Source organism: Thamnophis sirtalis, unplaced genomic scaffold (assembly GCF_051295495.1).
Source record: "Thamnophis sirtalis isolate CommonGarterSnake01/CBP01778 unplaced genomic scaffold, rThaSir2_p1.2 scaffold_1, whole genome shotgun sequence".
In the NCBI taxonomy this organism is placed as follows: Eukaryota; Metazoa; Chordata; class Lepidosauria; order Squamata; family Natricidae; genus Thamnophis; species Thamnophis sirtalis.
In genome coordinates this window covers 163,257,882-163,280,322 of record NW_028261381.1, presented here as the reverse complement: position 1 = coordinate 163,280,322, position 22,441 = coordinate 163,257,882, and the positions used below count along the sequence as shown (strand labels likewise).

Below are 22,441 nucleotides of genomic sequence, written 5' to 3'. Positions count from 1 at the left end.
CCCAGGCTTCAGGAAAGCCTGGAGGGCAAAAATCCCCCCCCCGCATGGTGGGGGCGCTCATGCATGCCCACTTGGGTGGGTATGCGCCAGGGATGGTTCCTGCCAGTTCCACAAATCTACCGTGCTGTTTAAAACCGGTTCCAGCTTCCTTCCCGCCCTCCGCACCACGCTTGTCCTGCCTGCCGCTCATGATTGGCTGGCTCACCAATCGCCCCGCCTGCCTCTAAGAGTCCTATCTAAACCTTAAAGTCTTAAAGCTGTCAAGTTTGAACATCCCTGGGGTTTTTTTCTAAAGGGTTAGGGGTGCAAAGGTCTTGTAACTTGACAGGTTTAAGATTTGCACACTTCAATGACAGAGTTCCTGAGCCAACATGACTGGAGGAGGAATTCTGGGAGTTGAAGTCCACAAGTCTTAAAGTGTCAAATTTGAAGACCCCTGGGTTTTTTTTCCTAAAGGGTTAGGGGTACAAGGGTCTTGTAACTTGACAGCTTTAAGACTTGCGTGCTTCAAATGCCAGAGTTTCTGAGCCAACATTTTGGTTGCTAAGCAAGAGCGTTGCTAAGTGAGTTTCACCACATTCTACAAGTTGGCCACTCCCACACGGTCACATGACTGCCAAGCCACTCCCACCCAGTCACATGGCCGGCAAGCCACTCCCACAAAGCAGGCCACACCTACAGAAGAGGTTATAAAAAATTTTGAAACCCACCACTGGCACGCGCGTACACAATTTTGGCACACCGTTAGAAAAAGGTTAGCCATCACTGCTCTAATCCAACCAGCACAGTGAATCTGTGCTTCCCCCTTGACTTTGCTTGTCAGAAGGTCGCAAAACCTGATCCCACGACCTTGGTGCCCTTCAACCGCCACAAATGTGAGCCCATTGCCAAGCGTCTGAATTTTGATCCCACGATCGTGGGGAACGCTTCAAAAATCCTAAAGTCTGGGGGAAATAGTCAAGTAAATTTTTTCAGTGTCCTCGTCACTTCGAACTGTCACTAAAGGACTATCTGCACCGCCCTTGAATCTCTGCGCCATCAGCGCCCCCAAAACAACCCCAAACACAACCTCCAACCGCTGCGCTGTGGGAAGGAAGCCAGGTCTTCTTGAGTCAATACGATGTGCTGCTCAGGACTCCACCTGAGTCCCAGGGCGCATGAAAGTTGTTTGCAGGAGACCAGACATATCCTTGGTCTGTCTGTGGACTCTCCCTTCCAGTGCGTACCTTTCAGCTCGTCCTCGTACACTTTGACTCCCTGAACTGTGTTCTCTTTGGGCAGCCTAGTGGTGCTGGACAGGACTTTGGTCTCCCCTGTGAGTTTGTCCTTCTCCACAGTGATCTCTACAGAGTACATAGCTGGGACATAAACAGGACACAGTGAGCAACAAGAACGTTTCTGCCCCTCCGCCCACAGACCTGTCCCTCCCTGAGCTCGGAAATAAAGCATTCGGTACGAGCAGGGAAGGAGGTGGGAGGCGCAGGGCAGCTGGGGGTACCTGTGGACAGGCCCAAAGCATTAGAGGCAGAGAGACGAAGCGATGCACAAGGCAAGCGAAGGCCTTTGAGCTCCAAGGAGCATCACACCAAAGAGCACCTGAGGTGTTGCTTTCCCAAATTCTTGGCAGAGCCCACCTGTTGCTCTCCTTGATGGCATCTCATGGGCGATGTGTAAACTGATGCTTTTCAACCTTGGCAACTTTAAAATGGTTGGACTTCCACTTCCCGAATTCTCTAACCAGACTGCATCTTCTCAGTGAGATTACAGTTGACCCCTTAGCCAAAGATGAGGTGAGGCTTTAGCAGCTGAAAGGCTATTGATCAGAAGCAATGGCCCTGCATAAGTGCTGAGGTTGCATATGCAGGAGAACAGCAAAGAAGGAGAAAAGCAATAGCCAAAGCACGTAGACTTATATGCCACTTCACAGCCCTCTCTAAGCAGTTCATGGAGTCAGCCTATTGCCCTTAACAATCTGGGTCCTCATTTTACCCACCTCGGAAGGATGGAAGGCTGAGTTGACCTTGAGCCTGGTGAGATTTGAACTGCCAGATTTTAGGCAGCTGGTAGTCAGCAGAAGTAGCCTGCAGTACTGCACTCTAAGCACTGCGCCACTGTGGCTCAAAGAAAGATGATTTGTTTGTGATTGAGTAATAAGTATGAGCATAAGCAATCTTTGAAAAAAAAAGACTTCTTTTCAGCAAAGTCAACTTTGGTGTCTTCCTGGACATTTCCTCTGCAGTCACCTTACAAGGGTATAAACATTTAATAAATGAATAAAATTTACATGAAGAAGTTTTATTTCTTTCTTCCAGGATGGTTTTCCCCTGGACTTCTCCATTTAAACAACAGCCCTGGATTTTCCTAAGTTCTTCTATCCAAGAACCTTATTTAGCTTTTTGAGATTGGTCAAATTTGGCATTTCCAGGCTAAGATTAGGCACCACAAATTTCCTAAGCAGGGAAGAACGCAGAGAAAAATCAAAAGGAAAAGCAAAGGATGCTGAACTGGGCATCAAAGCAGGCAAGAATTCGGATTAAAAGTCAGGTTAACTTCTTTGCCAGTGGAAGAGAAAGAACATGATCCGAAGATGGAGTGAAAAAGGAGGAAGCACGGCAGGGGTGGGTTCCTACCAGTTCGCACCTATTCGGTAGAACCGGTTCATCAAATCTACCGAACCGAAGTGGTTCCACCTGTGGACCCGGAAAGCAGGCCACACCTACAGAAGAGGTTCCAAATTTTTTTGAAACCCACCACTGGTCCTTGGATATGATTATTCTACACTATCATGCTCATATTTATAAAACTCAGTGCCTCTGTGAAAGGTAAGGATGACTGCTGCGTTTGTGGTGCAATCAGAACATTGCGTGTGTTGAAGTTGTTTTAATGCAAACCAAAGATGCCTTTTAAAAAACAAGTTTACATCATATTCTTATGCACGCCAGTGCTGTGTGTGAGGTAATTTAAGGGGGTTCTGACAAGTGTCGTCGGCATCTTCATATCCGGTCACATGGGCGTCAAGCCACTCCCATCCGGTCACATGGGCGGCAAGCCACTCCCACAAAGGAGGCCATACCCACAGAGTAGGTTCAAACAATTTTTGAAACCCACCACTGAAGCACGGCAAAGCAGATGTGCAGAGAAGGCGGCTGAACGTAGATAAGACTGCTTTGTCGCTCATCACTCAGCAAACCTGCAGCCACTATTTGAACATAAAATACCAGCCCAAAGTTCATTTGCTTATTCTGATAAAGATAATATACTGTGTCACCGTTCTCAGGAAGAAAAAGAAATATATGACTGTGTTTGCAGGCTGTCCATGATCTGAGGGCAGGAAGGAACATGGAACAGCTGCGAAACTATTTTTTTGGCAACAGGCTTGCATACCTTCAGCAAAGGAGTTCTGAAGCAGGACAGTGAACTGTCAAAAATGCAAACAACATGATGTTGTGTGCGCTCAGCTGAAATGCAACTACTATTTTGGCTTGTTAATTACTTAAAAGCAAAAATGCAAAGCATCAAACAGCGAATGAGATTTAGATTAAAACAATTAATTGAATTTTAGGAAGCATTCCCCCCCCCCAAGTGCTAAATTATTCTCAGTCTGGTGCCCTTAGATGTATTGGATTACAAAGTCGATATTTTCCAGCTAAAGTACCACAGTGGCTAGCTAGGATGGGAGATGTAGTTTTACATGTGGGCAGCCTGCCTGATTAAGGAAAGGTGCCACCGAATTTGGGTCCATTCCAGTTGACAATTGTCCCTGAAAGCACTTAAAATTTGGACATACCTGGGCCAGGACTCTTTTAAAAACAAATTGCTTTCTCAGCATATTTTTACAGTTTTAATTCAGGATGGCTCAGAGTTTTCCAGTTCCATCAGTCCTGCTTGTTGAAATGCATATTTAAATACACTACAATTTCCAAACATAAATGTAAATGCAACATGTACTTTATATCAAACCACACATTCCTAAATGTGGTTTCTCCTAAAACTGATATGGTATGAATTTTTGCAGAGTAAGGGATTAACTACAGTAATTGGTCATAAAATATTTTTTTGGGGGGGTGGGTGGGAGAGCTAGCACTGTGTATAGTGATTGGGTAGACTGGCAACAGGGAGACCCAGATTCTACCCCTCCTCAGCTCAGAAATTTATGACAGACTCTTTCATCACAGCCTACCTCACAGGTGTGTTATGTAAGGGAAAATGAGGGCAACATTTTCGGCACCAAGTTGCCGAAAAGGGAACATTTCATCTAGGCAGTGATCAGGAAGAGGAGCTGCCTTGGGGGCATGTGCACCCCGGAAATTGAACTTCTGGTTTCTGACGCACACATGTGCCCCTGCCAGCAAGCTTTCCAGTTACTGCTGCACATGTGCAAATGCCGACCAGCTGGCCGGCGCACATGCTTATGTTGGAAAATGGAAGACCAGCTCTTCCAGTTTCTGGCACTGCTGCATGCACAAAGGTCAGCTGATCGTCGTGTGCACATGCGTGCCAGAAACCCAGAAGAGGAATGGGCAATGCCACGCATGCCAGGTGACATGGCTCTGCATACCACTTTGGACACACGTGCCATCGGTTCACCATCACGGTTATATACTTTGACTTGATTTCCTTAGGAAAAACAAGACATAGATGTAAACAGAGTAATAAATAAATGCATGTTACATTTGCCTGGAAATTATGGGAAAGGTGGACTTCTGAGGCCGCAGCTGTCCCCCTGCCTGTTCCTATTGATTAAAATGTCCTATTAGAGCCGGATAACCAACTGAGCAGAAAGGAGACAAATCCATCACCCCGATCGAAACTGCCTTTGAGCCCCGAGCACAAAACAGATCAAACTGTACAGCTCACTCAGAGGTTTTCCAGTTCAGGATAGCTGTGATGCAGCTAATGGGTAACATGCCGTTAGTTAAAACAACATTTATCAAGGGCAGATCCAGGGCAGCTCTGTGGTGACTGGGTTTGTTTTTTTCCCCTCGTCCTCCTGGCCATTCTTCCTTTGACCTTGCAGAAATGGAGGACATGTCATTTCGGGCTGTATCGAGGCAAAAAATCCAGGCCAAGCAAGTGCAAAAAAGAACACCAAATTTGGCCTTTTAAATGCGTTCGTATTAGCTTTTCAGGGGGTGAAGTTGCAAATAGAGGGTAAAGCATGACCTTAGTCCTGAGCTTTAGGCATAGGACTTACGTATCTTATTAAATTTATATGCCGTCCATCTCAACTATCAAACAACTGTGGAGTAGGGTACAGTAGGAGAGGAACAGTACACAGCCCAGAATCACTTCGGTGAGACGGACAGCTGTATATACATGAAATGAAAATGCAATCCTGACTTTGGGATTTGCTGATTAGATTTGTGGTTATAGAATGGATAGTATTTACTGAGTGCTGCCTGTAAAAGTAAGCCTTAATTTTATTTTGAAATTCTACTCTGCTGAAAAAAAGTGGGAAGTCAATGCTTTTCTCTCTTCTGGCCTTTAACCTACCCTTCTCCTTCCCCTTTTTCTCTTTGCCATTTCCCTATTATCTTTATTTTCATTTGTATTTTAGATTATGAGAATCTTAACTTAAAAAATAATTTTAAATTATTAGGGTAGTTTAAATTATTAGGGCAGTTGTTTCAGCCCCATCTGAGGCTGAGATGGAAGACTGAGCCAGCCGTGTGCAGCAGCTGCCAAAAAAGCCAACACAGTTCTAGGCTGCATAAATAGAGGGATAGAATCAAGATCACGTGAAGTGTTAATACCACTTTATAATGCCTTGGTAAGGCCACACTTGGAATACTGCATTCAGTTTTGGTCACCACAATGTAGAAAAGATGTGGAGACTCTAGAAAGAGTGCAGAGAAGAGCAACAAAGATGATAAGGGGACTGGAGATTAAAACATATGAAGAACGGTTGCAGGAACTGGGTATGTCTAGTTTAATGAAAAGACAATACAGTTATCCCTATGCCTGACAATTTGGGCTGTTCTAGGCTCCTTTTGAACACAGGTTTAGTGCAGTTCTAGAACTGCACCAAACCTGTGTGCAAAAGGAGCTTAATGGTCAACTTTAGTTTGGTGTAAGTGTTTTACACAATTCCTTTCAGCAGGAACCAGTTGATCTAATCTTCTGTCAAAACGTTTAAGCTCCCACCCCAATATATGTTAAGGAGAGTGATGGGTATTTGCCTCCCCACCAGCTGGGTGATCTTTGGGTGCCTAGCAGAGGCTGGGAAATCCACCAATCCCTGTTCTTAATGTGAGGTTGTACATTGTCAATAAAGACAGCACTATTTGCCAGGATCAAGAGTGGAAGGATAGGGATTATTACCGAAGCAGCAACTTTTACGCCATTACAGTTTTCTGGTAGCTCACTATGTGGGAAAGATCTTGGGACACTGGGCAAGGGAACACTGCAGAGGGAATAGTTGGATAAGAGAAAGTGTAGCTAAGGGTAGGATTCAGCCGGTTCAGACCGTTTCAGGCGAACCGGATGCTAATTTTGCATCTGGTTCGCCGAACCAGTTGTTGCAAGTCTGCATGTGGCCCATTAATCATGCCAGGTAAGTACAGGGCCTGAGTGTCTGGGAGGGCAAAAAACGGCCCTTCGGAAGTTCCGGAAGTCTGGCAATGGGCCCATTTCCACCTTCCAGAGGGCCTCCGGAACCCAAGGAGGCTGTTTTCACCCTCCCAGAGGCTTGGGGAAAGCCTCCGGAGCCTGGGGAGGGTGAAAAACAGGCTACCGGTAGGTCCGGAAGTCCAAAAATGGGCCTGTTTCCAGCCTCCGAAGGGCCTCCAGAGCCCACGGGAGGCCATTTTTTCCCCTCGCGGAGGCTTGGGGAAGGTCTCTGGAACCTCCAGAGGGGAAAAAATGGGCCTACCAGAAATTCCAGAAATGAGCTCGTTTCCAGCCTCTGGAGTGCCTCCAGAGCCCAGTGGAGGCCATTTTTGCCCTCCTAGAGGCTCAAGGAAAGCCTCCGGAGCCTGGGGAGGGTGATAATGCCTCCCCCAACCATGGTGCAGGAGGCTGAGTAGTCCACACCCAGCATCGCCATGGCCACCCAGCAACCGGGCAGAGAACCTTGTTAACATTTTTGAATCCCATCACTGACACTGTGTAGCACACAACTGGACAGTGAGCAGGGGAAGAGACTCGAAAGAAATTCTTGGTTGCGCTGCAGAGTTGGCAAGGACGAAAGCTCTATTTTTAGACGTGCAAGATTCTGTCCATGCAACTTTGCAATAAAGCAGAATTAGCCCATCTGGTTGTGATTCCTGTCTGTTTATCCTGCGAGGTCGATGCTCAAGGACTTTTCGCCCTTTGTAAGGTTAACGCTCAAGGATTCTTTGGACTTCAAGGCCCGTTTCCATGAAGGTGCTGCTAGCAAGCTATTTAATGACTGCAGATAGATTCATTTACCATTCCAAAAGTGTCAAATCAGGCCCTGATAAGGAAAATCTTCCTGATAATAAAACCTACAGTGCACAACAGTGGAAGTCCATCTATGGATCTCTCCATCTCTGGAATGGTTGGGCGATCGAGTTCTGGAAGGGGTTGCAGAATTATCAGACATGGATAATTTAACTGATATTCCTGTATGCTGCAAAAGGTTGGACTAGATCCATGATGGGAAACCTATGGCACGCATGCCCGAAGTGGCAGGCGGAGCCATGTCGCCTGGCATGCGTTGCATTGCCCATTGCTCTTTCGGGTTTCTGGCGTGTATGCACATGCGATGATCAGCTGGCATTTGTGCGTGCGGCACTGCTGGAAACCAGAAGAGCTCGTCTTCTGTTTTCTGGTATGAGCATGGCCAGCTGATCAGCGTGCGCGCATGCACAGCAGTAACCAGAAGACTTGCTGGCCGGTGCGTATGCATGTGCCAGAACCCGGAAGTACCTTTTCTGGCACGCGCATGCCCTCTGAGCAGCTCCTCTTCCTTGTGCTATGTCCTAGACTTGGAAGCGTGGCTTCGTCTCCAAGGCTTGCTATTGGTCGAGACACGCACATATTGTTAGGAATATAATCTAACGGTTGGGTTGGCAATATATAAATCATATAGCAATGCTGTACCTGTTTCTTTAAATCATGCTGTAAAATGTGACTGGCTGCTGTTTTCCTCAATCGGCCATAAGAGGGAGCCAGAATGATTGTTAGCTCTCTGTTTGTTAGATGCTGGGCTGATCTGATCTGAGTGTTTTGGAAGCTGGCAGTTAGAAAGTGCTGTGACCTATTGTAAGTTTTGCAACTGCTAACAAACTTTGAGTACCGGACTGTTTGTATGATTATGGACTATGTTATTTGGATTATCCCTTAACTGAAAGACATTGATGACTGACTGTCTTATCCGTGTATGACTTGGACTGTTTGATGGACTCTGATACCTCTATTTCCATGAAAGTAAAAGCCCATTTAAACTGCAGTGTTTCTGTATGCTGGTTTGTGTGTTCTCCAACAACACTCATACAACACTTCTCTGAACGCACTCGCTCTCCCAACGGGGAGCTTACCTAACATGTGTGCCAAAGCGGGATAGTCACCGTTCTCTGATTGGCTAACCGCGGGTCTACCTGCATATAAATTGCTGTCAAGCAGGAACTGTTCTTTATCTTGGGTTCTGGAGTTGCTGTTTCATTAGCTGTTTAATAAAGCCTTGTTAGCCGAGCCCTGCCTTGCCTCTGTCATTGCCATCCATCGAATGTAATACTGGTCACAGCCTAGATGAGCATGTCAGCACACACTTAGCATGCGCGCAAAGTGCTCCCGTTTTGGCACTCAGTGAACTTCTGGTTCTCGTGAACGTCTATGCTTTTGTGATAGAACTTGTCCCCATTTGCAGCATGAGGACATGGGAAAGAGGTGAGACAGCCCTGGAGGGGCAGGAAGAACTACATCCGTTTGGACAATGCTGCTTGAATGTTTGAATGTTCATCTACATGAAAAATCAAGCTTTTCTGGGATAGATTTTTCATAGCAAAGTAGGGTATTATATTGGTTATTTACATTTAAGGAGCTCCTTATTTAAACAAATAGTTTACAAATGTTATTAAATATATTATATTTATAATGTGTAAGATATATATTATGGAATGTATTGGTTCTGCCCTGGTCAGTTCCATTTTGAGTGCTTCATTCAGATAAGGTACCAGAATAGAGAAAGGACATCTATCATCTATCTATCTATCTATCTATCTATCCATCCATCCATCCATCCATCCATCCATCCATCCATCCATCCATCATCTAGCTAATCTATCATCTATCATTATCTGTCTGTCTGTCTCTGTCTGTCTGTCTGTCCATCTATCTATCCATCCATCCATCCATCCATCCATCCATCCATCCATTTATCATCTTTCTATCTATTATCTAGCTAATCTATCATTATATATGGTTGTCTATCTATCTATCATCTATCTATCTATCTATCTATCTATCTATCTATCTATCTATCTATCTATCTATCTATCTATCTATCTATCTATCTATCTATCTATTATCTAGCTAATCTATCATTATATATGGTTGTCTGTCTATCTATCTATCTATCTATCTATCTATCTATCTATCTATCTATCTATCTATCTATCTATCTATCTATTATCTAGCTAATCTATCATTATATATGGTTGTCTGTCTATCTATCTATCTATCTATCTATCTATCTATCTATCTATCTATCTATCTATCTATCTATCTATCTATCTATCATCTAGCTAATCTATCATTATATATGGTTGTCTGTCTATCTATCTATCTATCTATCTATCTATCTATCTATCTATCTATCTATCTATCTATTATCTAGCTAATCTATCATTATATATCAATGTCTGTCTGTCTATCCATCCATCCATCCATCCACCCACCCATCCATCCATCCATCCATCCATCCATCCATCCATCCATCCATCCATCTATCATCTATCTATCTATCTATCTATCTATCTATCTATCTATCTATCTATCTATCTATCTATCTATCTATCTATCTCTTGTCATAGACAGAGATAGATAGAGGCAAGCATCAAGCAGCGTAATGCAGCAAGGGTGAGACCTCTTCTCTGTTTTTGCAAAGGAACAAACTACCAATGCCTTGAGACAGAGATTCCTCTAGTAAGCTCCTTCTTGGCAAAAGCAGGCAAAGCAGCATGCGGTTAGGGCCAGCCCAGAGTGGCCGGGGTGTGGGTGGGCAGTGAGACCCAAAGAAATCCCCAGATCTGAGCCAAGACATCAGGACTAAACCTACCTGCTTTCATCAAGCCGCTGCCCTTGCCTTCCACCACTTTTATGGGACTGTTGGACATTTTGTTGTCTGCTTCAGGAATGGGGAAAAAAAGGGAAATAAAAACTTGAAAAGTCAAACACAATTGTCTTCCCCGGATCTCTTTCTGCCTCTGCATCCTCTCCTATCCATCTTTTCTTTCCCTCAAATCAAAGTTTATTTCTTTTTATTTATCTCCCACCACGGAGAGAACATTAATGGGATTTATTTATGTATTTATTGAATTTATATTGCCGCCTATTCGCCCATGGTGACTCAAGGCGGCTTACAGAATATAAAACCATATTTAAAAGAATAAAAAACTACCAAAAAAGAATCAAATAAATTAATATAGTACAATATGATTGGCGACAGCCAACCACACGAACCATTTAATGGTCTCCATCCCGCTCTGGGTTCTCCAGGCCCACTGGCAGAACCAAGTCATCAGCACCTTCCGGAAGAATATTAGAGTGGGGCCATTCTAATCTCTGGGGGAATGATGTTCCAGAGAGAGGGAGCCACCACAGAGAAGGCCCTTCTTCTGGATCCCACCGGGTGTATCTCCCTCAGGGATGGGACCCACAACATTCCCTGCCTCCCCGCTCTGATGGATTGGGTAGACTAGCAAGAGTTGGTCCCTCAGATAATTGTTCCTTCTCTCTCATTTTACCCTCCTAAAGATCCTGATGTTTAGACTTTTCTGATAAATTTGGTGGGAAGGAGGTTGTAATGCCCATTTCATCATTTTGGCATCCTTAACAAATCAGGAATGGGCAATCATGAAGATGGTCCAGAATCACTTTTCAGAGGGAGATGGTGGAATATAAATTTAATAAATAAATAAATAATCAATAAGTAAATGAAGTGTGGGAGGATTCATTCTTTCAACTAAGCCAGGGGACTTGGCAACTTTTAAGACTTGTGGACTTCAACTTCCAGAATTGTCCGGCTGAGGAATTCTGGGAGTTGAAGTCCACCAGTCTTAAAGTCCCCAACCCTGCAGTAAGCCATGGCTCATTCAATCACTGTTTATCAACTAAGCCACAATTGGTTGGGTTTCCGCACTATGCAAACCATAAACCAATGTTTTACAAAGACTGAGATCATACAACACACTAAAGCCCTCTCTTTTTGCTCAGGCATTTGGTGAAGGTGATTGAAGTCCCCTTTGGGCTGTGTGAGTTTGTTACATTTCCGATCCTGACTTGTTTTGTTCCTTGTGTCACCTTTTATCCTTCTCTGATACTCTTTTTTCCCCCATTGTTTTTCCTTTTCTTTTTGTTACATATTTAAAACTTCTTTTATAAACAAAATGTTGTCTGGGTTTCCCCCCTTTACATCTTCTCTTATGCATAGTTGATTTTACATCATGTTTCCATTTCAAATTTCAGCCATCTTATTTTCTTTCCATATTTTCCAACTTAACTTTGATTTCTTCTTAATATATAAAAATCATTACTTGCCCCTCCAAGTTAATCAAATTTAACATTTCATTTCCATCTATTATTCAGTTCTACTATCGATAACATATATCCTCAAATTTAATTTTATATAGTAAACATTTCACTTAGTTAATTATCCACAATTAATAGTATTAATCTGTTTCCTTCACATCATATTAGCTATGTACCATTGGGAATATTACTGTATTTCATTCTATTCTACTAGTAAATCTTTTTCCTTCTTTCCTCCTTTCAACTGCCTAGTTATTTTAGTCAGGAGATATATAACTTTAATCAATTAATAAACAAACAGAACAAACATTTAATTAATACATAAATAAACATTAAATACCCTGAACCTCTTAAAAGTTTTGTCCCAATCAAAAGTGCCATTCTGCGGTTTATTGTTTTTGCCAGTGTCCCCATTCCAGAATCACAATCAAATGCAACTAAGATGGGTGGATAGTTACAGGTGGTCCTCGACCTATGACAGTTCATTTAGTGACCATTCAAAGTTACAACGACTCTGAAAAATGTAACTTGGGACTCATATCCATGACAGTTGCAGTGTCCCGGGGTCATGCGATTCCCTTTCTCCTGACAAGAAACATCAATGGGAAAGCCAGATTATCCTGTCACTAATTTAACAATTGCCATGATTCACTTAACAACTGTGGCAAGATAGGTCGTAAAATGGGGCAAATTCATGAACAAATGTCTCACTTAGTAACAGAAATTTGGGGCTCAACTGTCATCGTAAGAATTGTCATCGTAAGGACTAACTTGTCCTTGTCTGTTCTTTGTATTGGCAAAAGCTTCAATGTTTCTTATCATTCAAAGCTTTGGCTTCCAGAATTCTAAATCAATATTCTTCGACCTCAGCAAAAGCTTGAGTTCCAAGAATTCCCCAGCCCATCTGTGATCAAAATGGTCGTAAAATCAAGTTCGGTCACGTGGTGCCTTGAGTTATGACCTCAATGCCTTACAATCGAAATTCCAAGCTCCACTGTCATCGTAAGTGGAGGCCTATGGGTACCCTGACCCAATTGCCCAGAATCATGTTACACGCCAAACTACAAACTACCCAACCATATATAAACTAAGATGTTATGGTATATGAACATCAATTCACCAGCAGGTCGTTTAATTTGAGAAGGGCAATCATAGTCAAATGACCTCCATAAAAAGGGGAAGGGATCGAGGCAGCATTTTAAAATTACAAACCATTTGCAGCACCCCTGTTTAGACTGCCGCGACATGACCTATCTGGACCTGCCTTTGGAAAGGAACTGGAACCTGCAGTGCTGCAAAATACAGGAATTTTTGTTTGTTTTGGTCTGTATGAATTGCATATGAAATGTCTAGGGATGATGATTTGTATTACGCTTTGTCGTTTTAATCTTCTGCGAACCTATGGTACGCGTGCCACAGGTGGCACATGTAGCCATATCTGTGGGCACGCCAGCGGTGCCCTAGCTCATTCTAGCGCGTATGTGCGCGGTGGCCAGTTAATTTTCAGCTGGGCGTCCACGCTGCCCTTCCCTTCCCAGGAGCTTCCACTTGATCCCAGGTAAGTACAGGGCTCATGCGGAAGCTCTGGGAGGGCGTTTTCAGCCTCCAGAGGGCTGCACTTAGACTTATATACTGCTTCACAGTGCTTTACAGCCCTCTCTAAGCGGTTTACGGAGTCAACCTACTGCCCTCCAACAATCTGGGTCCTCATTTTACCCACCTTGGGAGGATGGAAGGATGAGTCAACCTTGAGCCTGGTGAGATTTGAACTGCCAAATTGCAGGCAGCCGGCAGGCAGCAGAACTAGCCTGCAGTACTGCACTCTAACCACTGCGCCACAACTGCTCATATTATTAAATGAGCCATACAATATTAAATAACCAATAGGGTATTGCAGAACATGTCCAAAAGCTCATCCAACAAAGGGTCCCACCTCATCCTACCCCAAGGCCTGGAAGAACAACCTTTTCTTCAAAGCTCTCCAGAATGCCATTGAGATGGGAGCCATACAGATCTCAGAAGAGATCTTGTTCAGGAGAGATCTGGGTCCCAAAAAATAGTCTTGTTCAATTGAAGGCATCCTGAGATGCCAATTCTCTACCAATTGGGCAGAAACTATAGGACTGGGTTATATCAAGCAACGCTCTGTTGAAACAGAACTTGCTCATCTACCACCATTGTAGAGGACCTCTTGAGGCTCCCCCAACCTCACAAGGTACAGGAGGTATGGATAGAGAACAGATGTTCTTGCAGATGACTCAAACTTTATGGGACATCTTTCCACAGAAGTATGGAAGGCCACCTTCTTTGCTTCTCAGAAGCAACTTAAAGTTGTACTCATCCAGCAAGGTTTCAGCCCTAAGATCTGGTTGGGTATCAGTCCTTCAACATCAGGAAGCAGACTCCACAGGAAGATTAGGACTCTACTTCCTCGAAAAAGGCTATAATAATAGACTCTTGAAAGTCTTCCCATGTCTCCCCTTTCCTTCTGTTCATACTACAAGGAGTCAAAGTTTGGGGAATAATCCGAATCTCCTTCTGTCACTTTTCCACCTCTCTGGACTTAATGCAGGCAGTTCTCGACTTATGACCACAATTGAGCCCCAAAATTTCTAAGTGAAATAGTTGTTAAGTGAGTTTTTCTTGCCACAGTGGTTAAGTGAATCAATGCAGTTGTTAAGTGAGTAATACGGTTGTTAAGTGAATCTGGCTTCCCCATTGACTTTGCTTGTCAGAAGGTCGTAAAAGATGATCACGTGAACACCCGCCCCCCGGACACTGCAACCATCACGGACCAATTGCATCCAACTTTTGATCACGTAGTCATAAGAATGCTGCAATGGTGTTAAAAATGGTGATAAATCACTTTCCCCCCCTACTGAAACACTAAACTGTTGTAAGTTGAGGACTCCCTGTATATATATTTTTTTCTGCATCTGGTGCTTCCCCAACAACTTCTGCATTCCTTCCCCAATGTTATGTACATTTCTATTTTGGGTAGCCATAATGATGAGGATGATGGTAATGATGATGATGATGGACTATTTTAAAAAGGGGTGAATCCCTGATTGATTCCTGCACAATTTTTTGCATAGGAAAGAAAAGGTAGCTCTTAAATAGGGGCATCTATGTGAAGTAAGATAAAGGTAAAGGTTCTCCTCGCACATATGTGCTAGTCGTTCCCAACTCTAGGTGGTGGTGCTCATCTCTGTTTCTAAACCGAAGAGCCAGCGCTGTCCGAAGACGTCTCCATGGTCATGTGGCCGGCATGACTAAGTGCCAAAGACATATGGAACTCTGCTACCTTCCCACCAAAGGTGGTCCCTATTTTTCTACATGCATTTTTACATGCTTTCAAATTGCTAGGTTGGCAGAAGCTGGGACAAGTAATGGGAGCTCACTCCATTACACGGCGCTAGGGATTTGAACCGTCAAAATGCCAACCTTCTGATTGACAAGCTCAGCATTTTAGCCACTGAGCCACTGCATCCCTATGAGGGGTAGAGGGCTCAAAAAAGTGAAATATCATAACCACACAATTGAAACACTTCCCCTATTTTATGTATATCATGCCTGCCCCCTACAGATAATTCTGAGCTGCTAGTTACTATTTCTAAAAATCAAAATTCAAGACATTTTTCTTTAAAAAGGCAGCAGGTGCAATCTGTGTTGGCACCTACCTTTGGCTGAGCCTAGAGGAGTCTGTGGGAAGAAGAGACATAGGTAGGTTACCAAAATAGAACAAGAAAAAGATATTTCTTTGCACATTTATCTTGGCTGTGAGTCAAAGCTGCATGCGTGGCATTCTGGGTACATGCAAAAGCTTTTAAAGGCTTCCCTATTACACAGAATCAGCTTCCTGCATTTTTAATAAAACCTTTCAGAAACATGAGAACCGAGTCAGTTCTCTCTGGATGGCATTGCATGACGGGTTTAAGCAAATCCTGTATCCATGAACCAAATCAGAAGGAAAAGTTGGGAGCCCAGCTTTAGTTAAAACTGGGGCCTGGCTTCCATATAGCAATCTGATTTCCCTGCTAAGCTGTCTTCAGTGAACTACGGTGCCCATAGGGACATAGCAGGGAGGGTCTTTCGTTCCATCCTCACAATAACCCTGTGTGGAGACCGTGATGAGAGAAAGAAGCTGATGCTGACCTTCGGCGTGTGGGGTAGCTTCTCTTCCTTGACTACCACTCTGGTTGTTTCCTCAGCCATGTTCTCTTTGGTGGAAGATGCCGAGATCCCATTTTCCAGTTGTTCCAATTCTTTCTCCAACCTAGACCAGGAAGAGACATGAATTGTTGAACATGGTTTAAAGCCTGCAGAACTGGAATACTAATTCCGGGAGAAGATATCCTGTTTGGTCACACAGACGTGCGCATCATGTGATGAGCCGCGGTGGCGCAGTGGTTAAGAGTGCAGTACTGCAGGCCACTTCTGCTGACTACCAGCTGCCTACTATTTGGCAGTTCAAATCCCACCAGGCTCAAGGTTGACTCATCCTTCCATCCTTCCAAGGTGGGTAAAATGAGGACCCGGATTGTTGGGGGCAATAGGCTGACTCTGTAAACTGCTTAGAGAGGTCTGTAAAGCACTGTAAAGTGATATATAAGTCTAAGTGCTATTGCTGCATAACTTTCTTTCTTCGGGATTAAAAAACTGACTTGCCTCCTAAATGAACTATCAGTTCTCAAATTTAACTCAACGTACTATATTGTAATCTGTGGGTGTCAAATTCAACGTGTCATGTTGCCGTCACGTGACATTGCATGATGTTTTTCCATTTGCGGGGTTGGGGTGGGCGTGGACTACATGTCACGCATTCGGCCCATTGGCCACCAGTTTGACACCCCTGTTGTAACCTAAGTTTCAATTCTTTTTCAGAGACACTATTTATCCCTAATTATCCTAGATTTGCCACCTAAATTGTAGCTATTCTTCCTATTTCCAGTATGTTCTATTAAGTCGGCAATAATAAGGAATTAAATCAGAGGCCTCAGGCAAATAATAATTTTGATAGCCCAGCCCTTGCCTAAATTCTTCCACTCCTGCTCCAACTTCACGGATTTTTGGAGTCTTTAGTTCCTGAGTAGTGACACCAGCACAAATACTCATTCTTTGTAGCACCAAAGTTTCCTCAACAGCAAAAATAATCAGGCCAAATCAATGGATTTAAGAAAAGCAAGGTTTCCCTGCCCATATCAGTTGGGTTACATCTTCTTTAGCTAGCATAACTATTGGGTGAAAATCAGGGAGTTGTCATTTTGGGAAGAAAGCTGATCTAAACTAGGGACGAGTTTTTGGAAAATAGAGATGTGGACTGTTGCTATGCTACATGTGATTACATTCTACTTTAAGATTAGAAGGCTGTTTACTTTGGTATGTTTTTAGTTTATTTATTTTGCCTGTTGTCTAGGACTGACTTCCTACTTGGTTTTATATTCGATGCTAATACATCCCTAAGGACCACATTGGCAAAACTGAAGCACAATAAAATAAATAAGATGAGAAATGCAAAATTCATTAATGTCACTTTTCCTCTCTGCCTCCTGCCAAAGAGAGCAGTTGGGACGCCAGAAACCCTGTTTTTCATCTTTTTCAACAATTTAGCAATGTAATTTTGGTTGTTAAGTCTTCTAAGCAGGTTTGCAGATAAGTAGATGTTTAATCCCAGATATTATAAGTCTAAATCCAACATGCCAATGAATGTGCATGATTAGATCAAGTGCCTGTTTGAATGAAAAATTCCAAAACTTTTAATGGGCATTGAATAGATATCAGTATTTGCAGTAAGAGAAGATCTCTGAAGAGACTTGGGCAGAATCTACACTGATAGAAGTTGTTGTCGAAATGCAATTTCTTAGCCAGTAGGCACATGCTAAATTGTGTGGCACAATATCAAATATTTATAATATGAGCATGAGTGCCCAGTTAATAACTCTGGACAGACCACCAATCACTGACAAGTGCATTACAATTGTATGCTTTCATGCACCTGAGTTTTTAGTTCAGTTCCCCCCCCCCCCGAAAATATGCAAAGGTTTAAGTCACTTTTTTTTTGTTTCTGTACGTTTCACACATGCTATTTTTAAAAAGAACTCTATGTGTTCTTGCTCACTTTTGGAGGCATCAGAGATTAAATGTACCCTGCCTTTCCTGTAACACCCTTGATGCTTCAGCCATTCTCTACCCAATTTCACAACTCAGCTTTATCAGTCCCAAAGGTGCTTTTTCCATTTTTCTTTGAAGATGTTTTGCTTCTCATCCAAGAATCTTCTTCATCTGAGCTTCTTGTCTTCAAAGAAAAACCAGAAAGTCCAGTTGCCTCTTGAAAAAGCACCTTTGGGACAACCATGACCCGGATGACTGAGAATCTCCACAGACATTCAGTTTGATCAGAAAACCCAATGTGGTGGGTTTCCATCTCAGCTGGTGAGCTTGGCTATCTAAAAATATCCCCCAAAATCTAAGCAGTGTTGTTGATTCTGGACTTCCTGGGATCTTGGACAGACTGAGAAATTATAATTCATCTCAGAAAACGGCTACTTCAAAGAAAACTCCACATATTCAGGAAGTCACCAAAAGTTGAGCTCAACTTGAGGAAACTTTTTTAGCCAATTTCACATTGACTTTTTTTTTTTAAGTCTTTCTTGCTTACATAAGCAGCATGCATCGTGTCTTAACGAGTATAATTGATTGCAACACAGTTTTGAAACACATTGTACTTGGCAGCACACAGAGGTAATAGTTGCTTAAAAGACCATTAAATAAAACCAGTCAGGGAGAGGAGAAAGACTTTAAAAGAAAAATAATGCTGGGATAACAGGTTGGAGGGGGAATACAGGTAATCCATGACTTATGACCAGAACTGAGCCCAAAATTTCTGTTGCTAAGAGAGGCAGGGGTTAAGTTAATTTCGCCCCATTTTATGACCTTGTTTGCCACAGTGGTTAAGTGAGTCACTGCAGTTGTTAAGTGAAGTCCACGCAACTTAAAAGTTGCCAAGTTTGAGAAATTGACCTGAGCGTGGAGAAATGTACAAAAGAGAGGGGAGAAGAAGGGGCAGTGGGTTAGGCACTGTCACTGCAAATTAACACCCACGTAATGGCTGGACTTAAAGAAAGCAGGAATTGGCTCGACTTATGCAACCCCTCCCTGTTTCTCTTGCCATTATTTGGATGCCAGGAATCCTGGCCATTCTCCCTTCTCTTTGGCCTTCCAAATTCGGAGGTTAGGACACAGCCAAAAGAAGACAACAAGGGTGGGGAGGCAGAGGAGGTTATTGTAGCTCAAAGAAGAATTTGACAGCACAACTATTTTACAGAAGGGGAAATTGGTTGCGTCTTACTGAATAAACTGAGAATGGGAAGCAGCAGAGCAGTCCCCCACGGGGACTCTGCCATGGTGAAAAACGGTTCTAAGTCACTTTTTTCAGTGCCGTTGGAACTTCGGTCACTAAAAGGATGATAGTAAGTGGAGAACAACCTGTAGTTCCAGAAGATTTGGTGGGATCCTATACTATGTAATACAGGTTGTCCTCAACTTATGATTGTAATGGAGACCGTGACCCATCAAAACCGCGTTCCACAAAAGCACGGTCGACGAAATCGCGTATGTGACATCATCACAACGCGATGAAAAAGATCGAAAAATTTAAATAAAAATTAAATTACAGCAAGCCGATTCACATAAAGGTAAGCATTAGGTTAAGGGTTAGGGTTAGGGTTAGGTTAAGGGTTAGGGTTAGGTTTAGAGCATTAGCGTTACGTTTAGCGTTAGGTTAAGGGTTAGCGTTAGGTTTTTCGTTAGGTTAAGGGTTAGGTTTAGGGTTAGGTTTAGGGTTAGGTTAAGGGTTAGGTTTAGGGTTAGGGTTAGGGTTAGGTTTGGGGGGGTTAGGGGAAGGTTTTAGCTTTATTTTTACATTTTTTGATCTTTTTCATCGCGCTGTGATGACGTCACATACGCGCTTTCGTTGACCGCGATTTTGTCGTCCGCGGTTTTGTGGTGGAACCAATGGAGACATTTAAGTTAAGTGAGTTTGGCCTCATTTTACGACTCCTCTTGTCACATTTGTTAAGTGAATCACTGCAGTTGTTAAATTAGTAACACAGATGTTGAGTGAATCTGGCTTCCCTACTGACTTTGCTTGTCAGAAGGTCGCAAAAGGGGATCCCATGACCCCAGGACACTGCAACCGTCATAAATGTGAGTCAGTTGTCAAGCATCCAAATGTAAATCAGGTGACCATGGGGATGCTGCAACAGCCATAAGTGTGAAAAAAAGGTTCATAAGTCACTTTTTCCGGTTGTAACTTTGAACAGTCACTAAGGGAACTGTTGTAGGTCGAGGACTACCTGTACTGATGTATAATAATACCTATACAGGAATATATTCTCCACATATATTAAAATATTCTGATTAGTTCTCTGGTGGCCTCTCAACTTTTTCTAAGTGACCATAGAGATTCTCAGTCCTCCAGGCATGATTGCCCTAAAGGTGATTTTTCTATTGACTTTCTTTGTTTTTCCTTGAAGATGTTTTGCTTCTCATCCAAGAAGCTTCTTCAGTTCATTTTTCTAAGTGAGTTTCATCATCTTGGTGATTCTATTCCCTCCAAACTGTTCCCAGTCCTGTTCCAGTCTCCCCACCCCCATTCTGTACTGGCTATGCACTAGCTAGTGAAACAGTAGGAAACAGCTGAGCAATTAGGGAAGGAGGCCATGGAAGTAGTGGGTCAAGGAGAGGCGGCAGGATATGGGAAAAGAAGACTGTTGGGCTAGACAGGAAAATCTCATGGGCCACTAACAGCCCTCCAGCTGGAGATTCGCTCCCTGATCTTGCCAAAATTACTGCTCTGACCAGATTTAGACTTTTGTCTCATCTCGTTGGATCAAAGTGCTGCTCAGTTAAATGCACGGCATAGTGGAGTTGGGACACAAGCAGGATTGGGATTCAGCTGGTTCGGACTGGTTAGGGTGAGCAGATGCTAATTTTACATCTGGTTCGCTGAACTGGTAGTTGAAAGGACTGATTGGCCCCTCTCACCCTGCCCCACCCCACCCCTCCCAGGAGTCTCCACGCAGTCCATTATGAATGCCAGGTATCAATTTCTCCCAACCTGCCACCATCAAGGTATGTAGTGACTGCTGGCTATCTTCAGCTTCTGGGAAGTGTAGCCCAAATACATGGTTTGGAGAAGGCTTCCATTACCTCTGGATGTTCTCCTCCAGTTCCTTGGCCTTCAAGTTGTCCTCCTCCAGCAGCTTCTTTGTGGCTTCACCCTCTTCAGCTGTGGATGATGGAGCTCCTTCCAGCAGCCATCTCTCTCGCAGAGTCTTTGACTTGAAGACAACAGGAAGAAAAAAAGAGAGAAGGAATCCCTTGGTACTCAGTGACCTTGAGGCTGTGAAGAGCCTCTACAGTTCAATCCAAAGGTACATATATAGGTAGTCCTTGACCTACAACAGTTCATTTAGTAACTATTCAAAGCTACAATGCTCCTTAAAGTGACTTCAGACTGTTTTTCGCACTTACGACTGCTGCAGCATCCCCATAGTCACGTGATCAAAATTCGAATGCTTGGCAAGTGATTCATATTTATGACGGTGGGTTGCAGTGTACTAGGATCACGTGATCAACTTTTACAAGCAAAGTCATTGGGGAAGCCAGATTAACTTAACAACTAGGTAACTAACTAACAATAATTGTAGTGATTAACTTAACAACTGTGGCACGAAAAGTCATAAAATGGGGCAAAATTCACTTAGCAAGTATTTCACTGAGCAACAGAAATTTTTGGGCTTCACTGTGGTTGTAAATTGAGGACTACCTTTATTCTGTTCTATTAGATTCCTTATGTGCGCCCCCCCTCCCCCAGTGTTGTTCTGTTGCATAACCTGATAGCTGTGATGGCTTACAGGCTTAATCAGGACAGGGAAAGACCTAGCAATGCTTTGCACAATAGGCTAAACTCAGCTAATATTAATCTTTTGTGGGAGGTTGTGCAGCTCAGCGTAATGCAAACCCAGTCCTTTTCCTGGGGTAGAATGAAATGTCCTGCATGAACCCTAGAACATGGGTTCAGTTATTTATTCATCAAACATATTAATGAAATTTATATATATATATATATATTGTTTAATGGAAAGAAGGACTAGAGGAGAGATGATAGCAGTGCTCTGATATCTCACGGGCTGCCACAAAGAAGAGGGAGTCAAGCTATTCTCCAAAGAGGACAGGACAAGAAGCAATAGATGGAAACTCATCAAGAAGCAACCTAGAACTAAGGAGAAATTTCCTGACAGTTAGAACAATTAATCAGTGGGACAGCTTGCCTCCAGAAGTTGTGAATTGCTCCAACACTAGAAGTTTTTAAGAAGATGTTGGATAGCCATTTGTCTGAAGTGGTGTAGGGTTTCCTGCCTAAGCAGGGGGTTGGACTAGAAGACCTCCACGGTCCCTTCCAACTCTGTTCTTCTGTTCTGTTATAGTCAGTCACCCATCTCCCCTCCGCAGGACACTCGGGGCAACACACAATAATAAATGAAGCAACTAATAAAAATAGATAAAATCTAAAAGCCACAATAATAAATATTTATTAAGAATTAATCACCTATCCAGAAGACATGGGAAGGCAGTAGCAATTAACAGCCCTTTCCGATTTTTCTTAGCATAAAAATTTATGACTTTAGAAAGTTGCAATAACGTTTACATTCTGCCTTTTAAGCAT

The 22,441-nt window shown here is 43.2% G+C and overlaps 1 protein-coding gene across 7 annotated transcripts in view; it reads right to left on the bottom strand.

Annotated features, from left to right (window-relative positions):
- PALM (paralemmin) overlaps positions 1 to 22,441 on the bottom strand; it is a 102,132-nt gene that overhangs the window by 5,960 nt on the left and 73,731 nt on the right. For 3 of the 7 annotated variants that reach the window (XM_087702337.1, XM_087702322.1, XM_087702365.1), the window contains 5 exons: positions 20,923 to 21,053; positions 15,868 to 15,988; positions 15,393 to 15,414; positions 10,241 to 10,309; positions 1,227 to 1,358 (listed from right to left, as the gene is read on the bottom strand). In XM_087702337.1, the coding sequence (XP_087558463.1) occupies positions 1,227 to 1,358; positions 10,241 to 10,309; positions 15,393 to 15,414; positions 15,868 to 15,988; positions 20,923 to 21,053 (475 nt within the window). The remainder of the gene's footprint in view (positions 1 to 1,226; positions 1,359 to 10,240; positions 10,310 to 15,392; positions 15,415 to 15,867; positions 15,989 to 20,922; positions 21,054 to 22,441) is intronic. The other 4 variants (XM_087702330.1, XM_087702352.1, XM_087702345.1 and 1 more) reach the window with 4 other exon arrangements.